At 38.5% G+C, this 15,303-nt stretch overlaps 1 protein-coding gene across 3 annotated transcripts in view; it reads left to right on the top strand.

The window, feature by feature from the left end:
* Positions 1-323: 323 nt before the first annotated feature.
* Positions 324-15,303, top strand: part of LOC108700990 (endonuclease V) — a 67,014-nt gene continuing 52,034 nt past the window's right edge. Inside the window, exons 1-5 of one of the 3 annotated variants that reach the window (XM_018235086.2) lie at positions 324-648; positions 3,662-3,833; positions 9,485-9,619; positions 11,951-11,990; positions 14,523-14,635. In XM_018235086.2, coding sequence (XP_018090575.1) covers positions 509-648; positions 3,662-3,833; positions 9,485-9,619; positions 11,951-11,990; positions 14,523-14,635 — 600 coding nt within the window. In that variant the 5' untranslated portion in view covers positions 324-508. Of the gene's footprint in view, positions 649-679; positions 854-2,851; positions 3,017-3,661; positions 3,834-9,484; positions 9,620-11,950; positions 11,991-14,522; positions 14,636-15,303 lie in introns of those variants that run through there. The other 2 variants (XM_018235087.2, XM_041575833.1) reach the window with 2 other exon arrangements.

Raw genomic sequence — 15,303 nt, 5'->3', positions numbered from 1 at the left:
CATTTTTTTAGGTACGGATCTACTGCGCAAGTGCCGAATGTCACAAAGTTTTCATGACATTCAGCACATGCGCAGTAGATCCGTACCTGAAAATGCTCCTACTGCCCATGCGCCAGAAGACGCAGGTCAAAGCAGGAAGAAGACCGCGTGGGAGAAGATGGCGTCTGTGAACTCCGTGGACAGGACCTGCGCAGAGGGTTGAGTAACAAGTTAGGGGCATTTGCCGGGGGGGGGCAGGTAGGCCAGGGGGGAGGAGGGAGGGGTTTTGCGCCCAGGGGGTTTCCTTCTCCTTTAAAGTAACTCCTCGGATTCCAAGTTTCCAACGCCTCCAAAGCAAGAACAAAACACTACTGTAATGCTGAAGCACTGCACTGCCAGGTCTCCTTTACGGAAACATTAGTATAGGCTGGATTACTAATAACACAATAGCGAATATCATACATAATAACAGCACGTCCGCTTGAGAAGTTACAACTACAAGCAATATCGGTGTTAATACAGCGCATCAATGACGTCAGCTGTTGAAAGGCGGAAGAACAGCGCGAATGTTGATATGGCGGCTGTCGTGGCCGAAATAGAAGCAGAGGAGGCCAAAGAACAAGAAAAGCATCGAGCGGAACAATCGGAAACGTTACTTAGATGGGAGCGGTCAGTACCCCCGCTGTGTATATCCGAATAGAATTTACCTCACCTGACAATACAATATAATCCCACCCCCTTTTCAGTAAAAGAAAACGTTACGAACTCAGAAGCGCATGCGCGTGCTCTGTATGTGCAAATTTTGTCTGCAGTGCAGGCCCTGTCCATGGGTTAAGAAAGTAAACCAGCGACAGATCTACAATATGTCAACAGAGTGAGACCATTAGTTTTCAAGCCAGCATCATTAATATTTATTTAGTGTGTAACAAGGACAGACAGCTGTGGGATCCAGGAATTCTGGGGATGTCATGGACATGAAAGAAAGAATCAGTAATGGTTTGGGAAAAGTGAGATTTACTGCAGTCCTGCTAAGCTCATAATTTAGATGAACACTAATAGGGGCATTGACAAAAGTGATGTTAAAGGGTGGTTCACCTCTGCTCTAAGTATGTTATAGAACAACAGCCGATTATAAGCATCTTATCAATTGGTCTTCATATTGTTTTTTCATAGTAACATAGTAAGCTGGGTTGGAAAAAGACACAAGTCCATCAATTTCCGTTTTTTAAGTCTATATATAGACTCAGGGCCGCCATCAGGGGAGTATAAATCATTTTGTATCTGGGAGTCCATACACCTGATTTCCGTATATCTATAGAAAAAGCTAGAGGGCACTCAACACACAAAATCATTTATATCAAAAGATATATATCCCAAGGCTTGTTTTCAGTAAAAAATATTATTTATTAGTATTCGAAATTTAAAAAGTTTATGATACATACTGACTCCACATGGCCCACCTTACGCTTTTCGTAGCCTCCGGCACTTAGTCATAGGTGTCTCTCCATCGTCCTCGCCATCAGGTGAGGACAAGTGTCTGGGGCCTGAAGGAGGACCCAGAAGTGCTGAACTCCTTGACAGCGCCGAAGCCATACGGCCATTTGCGAAGTCCCGAACAGCCGAAATGAGGAAGTGCCGAACAGTCAAAGTGGTGAAAACAGCTGAAGAGGCGAAAAGACCCGAAGTCACGAAAACAGCCGAAATTGAAGTTCTGAAACACAGAAAAGGCCCAGTCATGAAAGGAGGCGAAGTTAAAGTCCTGAAGCCATGAGTTCAATTCTACTGAACACCAATTTGTGTTTTTTTTTTTTTTATCCCCTGACCACCAATGTATTATTTTAATATTCTATACGCCCCTGCCACCAATTTTTTCTAAAAAAATATTCTTTGGGGCCCATTTTTTTTTAACTTGTAAAGGGGACCCTGGCGCCAATGTTTTTTTAAAAAAATATTCTTTGGGGCCACAATTTTTTTTACTTATAATGGGGCCTTGACCATCAATAGTTTTTTATAACGTGTGTGTGTGTGGGGGGGGTACTTTTCTAGCGCTGATGTCTGTGTGGTGGGGATCAGGGGTGGGTCTTGGGTGCTTGGGCGCCAGGGTGGGCAGGGCCAAGGGGGCCCCGAAAATTTTGTTGTACGGGGCCCCGTGATTGCTAATGGCAGCCCTGTATAGATTGCCTAACTGCTAGATAGAGAAAGGCAAAAACCCCATTTGAAGCTTCTCCATTTTGCCTCAGAGGGGGGGAAAAATTCTTCCTGACTCCAAGATGACAATCGGACTAGTCCCTGGATCAACTTGTACTGTGAGCTATCTTCCATAACCCTGTATTCCTTCTCTTGCTAAAAAGCCATCCAACCCATTCTGAAAGCTAATGCATCATCCTGTATGACTGATTCAGGGAGAGAATTCCATATCTTCACAGCTCTCAGAATATTTAGCCGGACCCTGCTTTCTTCTAATCTGAATGGGTGCCCTCTTGTCAGCTGGAAGGACCTACTGGTAAATAAAGCATTAGAGAGGTTATTGTACAATCCTTTTATATATAAAAAAAAAAAATCGCAAAACACACAAAAAAACTGTGAAAACCAATTGCAGATTGCCTCAGAAGAGTACGCTACATCATACTAAAAATTAATTTAAAGGTGAACAACCTCTTTCTGCTAATTTGGTATTACATTGCAATAAAATATTAAGAATATCATTGAATGTCACAAATACACTTTGTGCCATTTCTTTACTTTATGAGAATCAATTAGTCACAGGTGGGCCTCTGATGAAGTGGCAGGACGCCACGAAACGTGTTAAGCGGGCAGCCAGGGTTCACACTTTGCTGCTGTAATTTGTTTTTATATGTATACTAAATAAAATTTAGATTGTTTTACACTTTTACTGGCCTCCTCGATGCTCCACTGTTTTTGCTTTTTTCACAGGTGGGCCTGCCTGGATGTTTTTATAGTGAGGGAAGAAAGGAGTGGAAAAGTAATGGGAATATGGAGGAGAGGAGATGCACAAATAGATAGAGTATAGATAGAGGTAAAGAGGAATATGATTTGTGCCTTCTGTAAGACTTTATGATTCATGTAGAATGTTGTAACCTAAAACCAGCAAGTGTTTATTTAGATAGTAGCAGTAGAACTGAGATACTTTCATTATTTGGTTAAAGGGGTTGTTCACCTTTAAATTAACTTTTAGTATGATGTAGTGAGTGATATTCTGAGACAATTTGCAATTGGTTTTCATTTTTTTATTATTTGTGTTTTTTTTTAGTTATTTAGCTTTTTACTCAGCAGCTTTCCAGTTTGTAATTTCAGCAATCTGGTTGCTAGAGTCAAAATTACCCTAGCAACCATGCATTGATTTCAATAAGAGACTGGAATATGAACAGGAGAGGGTTCAAATAAAGAGGAGTAATAAAAAGTAACAATAAAAATAAAATCGTAGCATTACAGAGCATTTATTTTTAGATGGGGTCAGTGACCCCCCATTTGAAAGCTGGAAAGAGTCAGAAGAAGAAGAATGCAAATAATTCAAAAACTATAAAAATTAAGTAATGCTGACCAATTGAAAAGTTGCTTGAAATTGACCATTCTATAACATGCTAATAATTAACTTAAAGGCGAACCACCCCTTTAATACTAACTGCCTTTTGATATTCATTTCTTGTCTGAAATAATTTAGGGAACAGATGCTTTTAAAAGGAAACCTGATCACTTGCAACACAGAAGCATGGCAAAGCCATCCAGATTTTTTTGGACTTCAGAGGCTAGGCGGGGTAGATTTGTCCTACTTAAAAGAAGATGATACTGTTGCCTGCGCATCACTTGTGGTCTTGAGCTACCCTGAATTGGAGGTAATGATACTTTAACTGCATTTAGAGGTAAAAATACAAAATTCAATAGGCTAAATGTCTGAGTCTGTGTGACTGATTAGATAAGCTCTATTTAATATTGTATTTGGATATTAAAGCTTTTTTAATAGATTGTAGTCAATGCAGACATATGATTGGAGTATTAAATGCCCCTGAAAGGATAAGTTATGCATAGGGTCACTTCACTAACCCAGAGATGTAGGAATCCTTCATCATTAAAGATCAATGTTTTTCACTGCCACTCAGAGTTCACTGATTAGCCTCTCAGCATGCCCAGTATGCTTAAATAACGACTCAGAAAACATAGAGCTTATGTAGTTACAAGTTCAGCAGTGATTTAACCTGCAAGACATTTGCTTTCTCTCTCTCTCTCTCTCTCTCTCTCTCTCTCTCTCTCTCTCGGTCTGTTAAGCACCTCGTACCTTGGAACATCTTTCCATCGTGGGGGAAAATACCGGTGGTTTCGCTTGGTATCTCCTCCATGTCTCTGGGGACCCTGTTCCTTGATTGATCGGAGCCAACTTTGCGCAATGCTTGTGTAACCATGGGTATAAAAGGTTCAGCCGTCCTGGTATATGTTTTCTGTCTGGGGGCTCTGCCACTTCACCGAACCTTCTTTGGGGAGTCTGGCCCACTGCCATGCATTACTGCTCAGGGATACTATTTTTCCTTCTTTAGCTATACATCCCTTCCCCGAGGCAAAATTCATTACCTAGATGAGATAGGCACATGTTAATAGTTCTCCGCAACAATGTATCATTCATCGTGTTATCACATAATTTTTGTTAAATGTATCATCAAAGTATAAACAATGTATACTGCATTGTATGGACACTCTTGGTAATAATATATGGCTCTAATACTTCAATATAACCCTTAGTTTCCACAGAAATATGCAGAGTCCGTTGCTATGCAAAGTCTCGCATAGCAACCCGGTCCGATCAGCCCAAATAAAAAATAGAAAAAAAGGAAAAACCAGCAAAAACAGAAACTCCAACATTGACTAAACAGTGTCAAAAAGAAGCAAAATACCAAAAATAGTATTACAAATACTATCCACATATCAACAAGCAGATACATGTTCCCCCATCTTGTGAACCCTCCACAGGTTCAAATAGTCATAAATCAGAACAAAGAAGAAAACATCAGAAAAAAGGGGACATAGGTAATGTTTGGTTTAACCCTTTTGGTGATAAAGTTTCCAACTTAAAGATCCACATAGATTCCCATTGCATTAAAGTCTGTTCTCTGTTTCCCCCTTTTTGGAGGACTGGAACGTGGTTGATGATCATGTGGCGAAATTGGGGTAGCGAGTGCTTGTGTTTTAACCAGTGCCTGGCCACCGGTTGGTCCACTTTACCTGAGGCCAAGGCCATCCTGATGGCGCTGCTGTGATTATTCATGCGTTCCCTGTACGTGGTTGCAGCCTTGCCCACATAGAATAAGCCACACGGACACCAGGCCATATACACCACATGGTCCGATGTACAGGTAACCCCGTGATCTATGTAGAACTTAGATCCGGTTCTCGGATGTGTGAAGGTGGAGCCCTGCTGCATCCCACTGCAAGTCAAGCATCCGGCACATTTAAAACATCCTGTCCTTAGCTGTTTGTTTAAACAGGTTACACTTTTATTAATGTCTCTTTGTAAGTACTTTACCACCAGTAAGTCAGTCACGTTCTTTCCTCTCCTAAATGCCACTAAGGGTTTTTGTCTGAAAAAGGAAGGTTCTTATCAGCATTCACTATTTCCCATCTGTTCAGAAGTGCCTTCTTTACATCTACACTAACATCCGTCCATTTTGTGGAAAAAATTAGGTCTAGTGCATCTAGTGCATTTTTCCGAATTTTCCTATCTTTATCCAATATGGAGTCTTGGGTCTGCAGTTTTGCCCTTTCGAGTTGTTCATTGATATCTCCTGGTGGATACCCCCTCAAGGAGAATTGTTCCGCCAAAGCCGAGAGTTGCAGTTCGGCAGTTTCACGATCTGAGTTGTTTCTAATGACTCTTAAAAACTGGGAGTACAGGACCCCCCGGGACATATGTGGAGGATGATGAGAGTGAGCATGTATTAAACTGTTCTTATGGGTTGGTTTCTTATATAACGTGGTCCCCACCTTGTCTCCTACCTTGTAAATCGTCACATCTAAAAAATGTATAGATTGTTTGTCATGGGTCAACGTCAATCTAATAGGGGAGTCTAGGTTGTTAAGGGTCTGATAAAACTCCATAAGTCCCATTCCAGATTAACAACAGATCATCGATGTAACATTTGTAAAACCAAATTTTGTTTTTCCCTATAGGTAGTAACCATTTCAATTCATAATCATGCATGAACAGATTTGCAAACGATCGGGCTACATTCGACCCCATCGCGGTCACGGTCACCTGGAGATAGAAGGTGCCCTGAAAGATGAAATAATTATGTGACAGAATCAAATCCAATAAGGTCACCAGGAATTCTATTGGTGGGGGTCCTTTGGATGCTTTAGTCAGAGCCTCCCTACATACTGCTATACCACTGTCATGGGGAATTACTGTATACAGACTTGCACTGTCCATTGTTACCAATATGCTGTCTGGAGGAACATCTAATCACATTTGAGTAATGTGATTAGATGCTGGGTGTCTTTCACGTATGAATTCATGTTTTGCACCAACGGTTGTAAATGGTAATCAATGAATTTTGCCACAGGTTGAAACAGTGAGTCTATAGCTGAAATGATGGGGTGCCCCGGGGGTGTTATAGTCGACTTATGTATTATAGGTAACGTATACAAAAAGGGTATTTTTATTTTAATTATTTTTATTTTTGCAAAATTAAGTTGCAAAATACAGGAAAAAGCGGTTACTGGACATCCCAGTCCGCAATGCATATTCAGATGTAAATAAACAAGTATTCCTGAGTATAACATGAAATCCGGAAAAAATTTCTTTCCATTGCAGCAAAACACATTGACAAGCAATGTGAAGTGCTATGAGAGAATGAAAGATGTGATACACATTACATAATACAAAACAAGCAATAACAATAAAGAAAGAAATAAAATAAAACAAAAAATGCTGTCTGAAGCAGGGAATAAGGAAAAAAAAAGAGAAAGTATGGGTGAGCTGTGGCGGAGAGTACGGTTGAACCCTCCAGGCATACAAAGACTTTAGGAGATACGCCCGAAAAAAAAAAAAACAATAAAAAAATAAATAAAAATATTCGATGCGGATACCTCTGTAGGCTAGCCAAGGATTCCAGACTTTATTATGGCGCTTCAGCTTACCTGTGCGACAGCTGGTTAAGTGTTCAAGTACAAGGACAGAGTCCAATTTAACTTTTACCATTTGAACATCCAGGAAAGGGGATTTCCAATTTTTAGCAATTATCTGCTTTGCGGCAGAGAATATATGTGTTACTAAAGTCCTGGTATATTTATTTCCCCCTGTGACAAACTTATTAAGAAGGGCTTCCGCTGGATCTTTTCTTAATGGAAGACCAGTGACATTAGTGATCATAGCATAAATTCTTATCCAGAATCTGGAGACTTTCGGGCATTCCCACCAGATATGCATAAAAGAACCAACTTGACCATAGTTCCTGAAGCAAAGAGGCGATGAAGACGGGTACCATTTAGATAAGGTGGTGGGAACCAGATACCACTGATGAAGCACTTTTTGGGAAGTCTCTTGAATCAGAACATTAATGGAACAATGTGCAGATGCCGAAATAATGTCAGACCATGTTTCATCATCGTAGCAGACCTTCAGGTCCCTTTCCCAGCGTGAACAAATGGTAAATCTCTAATGGCAGTCTGGTGAGCCATATAGTTATATAGTGCAGAAATCGATCTTTTCTGAGGAAGAACCTGCAGGTACATAAGCTCAAATGGGGTTGGACGTGGGAAAGTGTTTTCTTTCCAAATCGACTTTATGTAGTTGCGAATTTGGAGATAATGGTAAACCTCTTGAGAAGGCAAGTCATAAAGATCCAAAAGCTGTTGAAGGGTACAAAAAGGGTATTTTATGGAAATCGGTGGTGAGAAACTTACTTGTATTCTCATGAATCCACCCTGCCGATGTGACAGTTGTAATCAACGAGTCTAATGACTTCTTGTATTCCCTTGTGGGCGCTCCCTTTAGTTTTATATAAGTCTTGGTGTCCGATAATTGTTTAACAATTTCTTCTACATAGTAGGTTTTTGTCAAGTGTTACAATGGTGCCTCCTTTGTCAGCCTGGCAAGTAATTATGTCTTTTTCTGCCTTCAAGGTTTTTATCGCCTGTCTTTCTAATGTAGTCAGATTAAAAGAGCTGTTTGTTTTTTTGCTATGGATTTTAGTGGAATCATTATACCAAAGGTGTGTGAAGGTGGAGATTGATGGGGATGTGTTTTGGGGGTCAAATGTACTTTTTGTCCTGAATGTTGTTTGTTTGGCTGAGGTTTTGTCCTTATAATAGTCACGTAATTTGAGACTTCTCTCAAATCTGTTTAAATCTTTGTATACCTCAAATGGTTCAGACTGGTGTGTTGGTACAAATTTTAAACCCAGATTTAGCAATTTTGATTCCCCCATTGTGAGTGTATATTGTGATAAATTTACAATTACATCCTTCACTTCCCTCTCCATGGTGGTTTGTCATCTATTCTTTTTGCCTCCCCTCCTAATGCCCCCTCCCCTCCTCCTAGATTTGTTGTGGTCGGCGGGGTGTTCTCTAAAAAAGAAGAAAATGTAGGGTCCCCCTGGTTTCCTATATCAGAATCAGTCGAGTCTCCAGAGCTGTCCACTGTAGTCAGGGATCCTGGTTTGTATCTACAGGTCACCCTCCTACATCTGTTTTCTGGGAGCCCCAAAAGCTACCTATAGAGTTTTCTCTGTCTAAAATCTTCCTTTACTGTAAATAGCTTTTTTTCTTTAAATGTGACTAATTCTTGTTTATACTTGCTTAGATTTGATTCGATATTTCTGATCCAATCTATTGATTTGTCTTGTGTCAGCTGATTTAAGTGTTGAGATTCAAATTCAGTTCAGGTATGGGACCTGTTATCCAGAATGCTCGGGACCTGGGGTTTTCTGGATAACGGATCTTTCCGTAATTTGGGTCTTCATGCCTTAAGTCTACTAGAAATTAATGTAAACATTAAATAAACCCAATAGGCTGGTTTTGCTTCCAATAAGGATTAATTATATTTTAGTTGGGATCAAGTACAAGCTACTGTTTTATTATTACAGAGAAAAAGAAAATCGTTTTTAAAAATTTGGATTATTGATCTGTTCTATTTTCCTAGCTAATCTGACACCTCATATCAGTAGTATTTCAGGTATACTATACTCCATAGCATCATTGTAATTTACACTTTTTTACTTACAGGAAAATTAGTGATGCTGTTATTATAGTCAGTGCTAAAGGTGTAGTCGATTCATAACAAGAGCGAGAGGCAATTATTACAATGTCGTAGAAAGAGATGGGGAGTAATTGACTTCAGGAGATAGATGTTTATGAAGCAGCATTTTGCACCTCTACAATTTCCCCTAATTCACAAAAGGACTATTCAATGTCTTTTGATTTGTTAATAATGCAGTACCTCACCTGTTTGTTTGTTAAGTAGGATATCATTGTTTCTGTTATTCTCTGTTTTTTTTAGGTGATCTATGAAGACTGCCATATGGTGACCATCAATGCTCCCTATGTAGCTGGATATTTAGCATTTCGAGAAGTGCCAGTTTTAGTAGATGCCATTCAAAAGTTGCTGGAGAAAGATCCCTGCCTGATGCCTCAGGTAAACTGGCTTTTTGTTTTTGTTCTAAAAGAACTACTATACTTAGAAATTTCTGTGATTCATTCACACAAATTTGTTTTGTGTAGGACTATGATATGTGTGTATAGACTGAGTGAAGCAATACTTGCTTTTTGGGGGCTGATACAAACATCAACTTTTTGTAGAGTTGATGTTTATATCAGCTCCATCATTTGGATGCAGCATCCCTTTGCAGCCATCTTAGATTTTCTTATAAGTGGTTTAAGGGCCTTGGCAGGTGTTTAATCTGATGACAGAAATAAACTTGTTGGCACTTGGACTACCTGCTTTTCAGCCAGAAAATATACATTTGAGCCATTCAAATCTATGGCGGCGGCCCGGTGGGAGGTGTTCCTTTACTGGATGTGTATTCGCTGTACTATGGGCAGATGTTTTAAGGAAAAAAGTTCTGGAAATTTTATCATTTACACATTTTCAGTGTTGCATGCAATTAAGTTGTCCTCTTATTTGCAGCATAGGTAAAGATGTATATATATATATATATATATATATATATGTTTATTATGCACAGCCAAATTAAAATGTCAATCTGGACTAATTTTAATAGTTCTGATTATTCTCAGCTATCTACTAATGCAAAAAAAGTGTGAAGTATTATCTATAGATAGGTTGCAGTACCATTAGCAGTGTCAGTCATACTCCACAAATTATGTCCTGTTACATATACAATATTCCCAATGTTAGACACAGATCTTACACAGAAATATGAGCAGTGCCCTTACAGCTGCCATCTCTCTGTTCCAAATACTTTATAATATTTACCAGTAATTAATATGCAATATTCACCCATCAGCTAAGGACAAATATTACAGGGTATAACAAGAGAGGAAAGACTCTGGGATCACCTAAAACTTATAGAGAAGATAAGATTTTCCCCAGATCCCCAAGCAGACAATTTGACCCATACTTTGTTATATTATAACATTGCATAACAAAATGTTATGTTATTTCTAGCAAGCCAGAAATTGTGCTACCTGCACAATAGAGACAAAATGGTGCATATTATAAAAGCAATAGGACTTGTATCTAACGAATAGTAAATATATTTGTGTTTTCCTGCAACATTGCATTTTACCCCATGTATTTTAAAGTACAACTAGGTTAAAATGGAAATGGCAAAAACCTAATCATATTATCTCCTGGACATTTCTGTGACACAGTGGTTAGTATTTTTGCCTGTGGTCTTCAGTTCCTTTCCAGCCAAGGCACCATATACATGGAGTTTGCATGAGTTTTTTTGAGCATCCACCTAGTATATTTGTTATATATGTCTTTGCTACTTATAGATAAATTAAATTGTAGGCACTACTGTGGCAGAAATTGATTTGAATGATTGCCTGGGAGAATGTCGCAATTGCTCTAATTCAGAGACATAATTTCTGTAATTTTTCGGCCTACCAGCAGCTTTACAGAAATATAATTAGATTATATGCCTGGACTGGTAATCTTTGGGCTCTGGCAAATGCCAAAGGTGCTGCTGTAAGTACCATAGACAGTCATTATTTATTGGGCTGATTGGGTGCTGTTTGGGCCTCTGTGTATTTGAAATCCCTCCTGAAGGTGAAAAATAGCCTGAAAATATCTTTGCATGGTTAGGTTAATGGTAATTGGTGCTGGTAAAACATGTCAATCACAAAATATTGACCTAATAATAAGGCAACTTTACATGACAATGTGATAGATGCGTTTACCCTCAGCAATTTACTTTAATCCTCCTTGCAATGGTATTTTGGGTGCTTTGTTGTCCTCAGGAGAGGAGATTTCCTGTGGGTTGCAAAGTCCCCCAGGTGTCGTTGCATTTGCAGGGGACATGTTTATATTTGTGTCCTAGTAACAAACATTTTTTAGAATGAACAACATTTTTTTACACCAAAACTTTACCCCTACAATGAAGATGTAGGGGGAAAATGCCACTACATACACTGGCTAATTTTAGTCACACATACAGTATATTTTCAAGGACTAAGTGAAACCGCAATATACGTGGAGAAATGAAGAGAAACACATACATGAAAAATGTATACACTACTAACTCTGAGTCCTGTCTCCTAAAATACCCAAAAAATAGAGAACCAAATACACTTTATCCATAACTCACAGACATTAAACAATACTTGTATGTCTTCATCTCCATCCAAGATGACTACAAAGATCCATATCACTTCTTTGAAACATTTCCATAAAACTACCACATACATGTTGTGAATTTGATGACGTAATTTTGCAATTTTCCTGACTGAGTGGGTTCATACCAACACTTTTGTGAATTCCCGTCTCTGATTTATTTTACAGGTCCTCATTGTAGATGGTAATGGAATCCTCCATCACAGAGGTATGTTTTAAATTCAGAAACAAGAAAAGGTTACTGTGAGTTTTTAAAGGTAAATAATCACCTTTTAGTTCAAATGCTGTTCATTTAAACAATATAACCATTTTACTAACTAGCATTCAGAAAAATGTACAAAATAATATAATGCAATGTATATGGCATTCCAGACAAACCACGAAGGCTGCAAGAATGAAGGTAGACTGGTGGTCCAGATATTGAGAAATCATTCTGGATTTCTCTTTGCAGTTTGGTAGTTTTGCATAGAAAGACATCTGCACCCATAATGGATTTATCAGAATGCCTTCTTATGCAATGCAGCACATTTTTAGGTTATTTTCAGAATTGTTATAAAAAAAATATGTTTACTCTAAGAAAGCTTTGCAGTTTGGTAATTTGGAGAAGATAATCATATTTACCCATTTTGGATGTCAGATTGGGCATGAAACTGTTCAGTAAACCCCTGCCATTCATATTTAGGATGTTTACCCAATGACCTATAGAAGATAAGATGCTGTCAGCTGAAAGCTTTGAGATCATTTTCTGAAATTTCAGAATTTTTTTTAATAAAAAATTTCAGGTTTGGAGGTAGTTTGGAGTACAAATAAATATTTACTTATTTTGATTTGCCAGAATCTGTTCTTTGCTAAAATATATGGTTTGCTAAGATAAACCTACTGTTAGCTGAATTTATGTTCTTGAAATACAAATTTCTGGTGCAGCAGTTTGAAAATATGCTACTGTACTGCTGTGGCCTATAAAATTCATAAATCTCATATCGCAAAACTTCACATATTTGGTATTGGTTTGTTAAGGAGATGACTGACTTTCCAATTTTTGTGCATAAAATAAATTATATTTTTGATATGTGTTTATATCAAGGAAGATATTTTTCATTTTTTTTAAATATTTATCTTGTTACAGAATTGAAATTACACATAGCTTGCATATTTTGAAAGCTGTCTTGAAAAAAAAATAGGGTTAAATCTATTTACAAAACATCAGATACACCGGCACGTTCCTTTTTGGAAATCATACCGGTTACATACCCTTACTCTAGAGGTATGGTCTTTAAGCTATATAAGAATCACATCTACCAACCAAGTTATCATATATTAAGGCTGGGGAGAGAAAGATCTTGGACATTCATTGAAGGAGAAGGTTTAGCAACATATCTGGGACACAGTTGCGACTACAGTACTTCTTTGTTGTGATCATCAGATATGGGATCCGTTACCTTGAAACTCGTTATCCAGAAGGCTTCAATGGCTGCCCCCATGGATACACAGCAGCTTATTTATATACAGTAAACTATAGTAGAGCTTCTGAAGCAAACATGCTATTTGTACCGGTGCAGGGCAGCAGTACATCATATTTTCATTACTTTAGTACACTTTAATTTTTTTTGTGGTACTGTTACTTTAAATGTGCTGGAACTAGAGACAGTGTGGCAGGCTCCTCTTACCTTCAAATGCTCCATAAAAGGCAACAGAGCAATCATTCACACTGTGGCATCCACTTACATCAGGTAAGTTCAAGGAACCAGAACCTCAAAAATTTAGCACAAAAGAACTGTTCTTTGGCAGGAAAAACTAGAAGACCTTTACATCAGATTCACAGGTGGTTCTGCAAATATTCTTCTGTTCCTAAAATGGCAGACAAGCAGATTAGCCATTTTCCACTGGCATATCTACACCAGCAGAGAAAATGCTGTGTGAGCCACTGACCTTAGGAGTGTGAACTTTCTCAAGTTTAAGCTCAAGCATTGTGAGCCTACAGGCTATTACTAGTGATACCCTATAGGCACCTCCTGTCAGTCGGCTCCTTATAGTTGTTACTAAAATCAGAATAATCTTCTTATTCCTGGAAAGGCAAAGGTTCCTTAAAGGGGTTGTTCACCTTCAAACAACTAGTTGTTTTCAGATAGATCACCCGAAATAACGACTTTTACCAATGACTTTCTATTTTCTATGTGTGACCGTTTTTCTAATATTGAAGTGTAAAGTGTCATTTTTCCCCTTCTGAAGCAGCTCTGAGAGGGGGGGTCGCCGACCCTGTAAACCGTTCTAAAATGGATACATTTAGTTGATACATTTCTTATGTCCCTGCTGAGCAGAATCCCTGAGTTTCATTAAAGGCAGCTGTTAGAATTGATACAATAGTTGCTAATACTCCAGATATGTTTCTGAGAAATGTATCAACTGAATGTTGCAAAATTGTAACAGTTCAGAATCTGCACCTGAATTACTGAGCTGCCAGACTCAAACACCAGAGACACGAACATTCAACTTTAAACTATTATTTCTGGGGAACAATCTGAAAACAACTGAATTGAAAAAAGTGTTTGGAAGGTGATCAACCCCTTTAAGTACTAAAATGTCATGCTTTGTAAAAATAGACATCAAAATAATGGTGCATTTTACGGCAGTGCTTACATATACTATTTGTTTTATGGATAATAGAGCAAAAAGACTGTAGTAAAGAACAAACTGCCATTTTTGCTTAGATAATAATTGTCTTTCTTTTGTCTTCCTACAGGGTTTGGGGTAGCATGCCACCTAGGCATACTCACTGATCTGCCCTGTATTGGTGTTGCCAAGAATCTGCTCCAGGTTGATGGTTTAGAGAATAACGATGATCACAAAGATCAGGTGACAGAAAACACTATTACAGATTACAGAGTGACCATCATTTTTCTAAGTTTACCCAAGTTACAATAGTATCAGCATGCATATTTTGCTTAAAAAAAATGAAAACCCTGTTTGAATATTACGTTTTAGCTTATTAACTTTTATGTTACTGGGGTTGTTGTATGTACCTGGAGGTATGCTATCCCAATAAATAACCACCACTCACTCTCGTGAATGTCACCCTATACCTTTGGCATGTGATGTCTTCTAGTTTGTAAACTGATGGCTACTTTTGTGCATTGAGCATGATTTGCAAATACTAGTGAGTGCTTACACCTGATGGGCAATCTCAATCCCTATACATGCACAGGGTTTATGCTACAGTCACATTGGATTGTTTCTGTGTATAAACACAGGCAGAGCAACAGCCAATCTATGCTTCCCGCTATGTTATCTAACTGCCACGGGGATACAGAGAGCAGATTCTGATGCAGAAACACATGAGAGTATGCATTTTTGCATTAAAATCCTCTCAGTGTGTCTGCACACAGGCTGATGCAGTGGGAGGTTAGTGATAAAGCCAGTAACTGGCTATACTTATTTGGTAACAGAACAGGTTGGTGTGAAGCAAGCTATCGTAGTACAATACATTATTAGCTGGGAGATGGAATCTGTACCCGCCCTTTATA

The sequence above is a fragment of the Xenopus laevis genome, chromosome 9_10L, assembly GCF_017654675.1.
Source record: "Xenopus laevis strain J_2021 chromosome 9_10L, Xenopus_laevis_v10.1, whole genome shotgun sequence".
Classification (NCBI taxonomy): Eukaryota; Metazoa; Chordata; class Amphibia; order Anura; family Pipidae; genus Xenopus; species Xenopus laevis.
The sequence above is the reverse complement of the archived record's forward strand: the minus strand, read 5'-3'. Positions and strand labels throughout refer to the sequence as shown.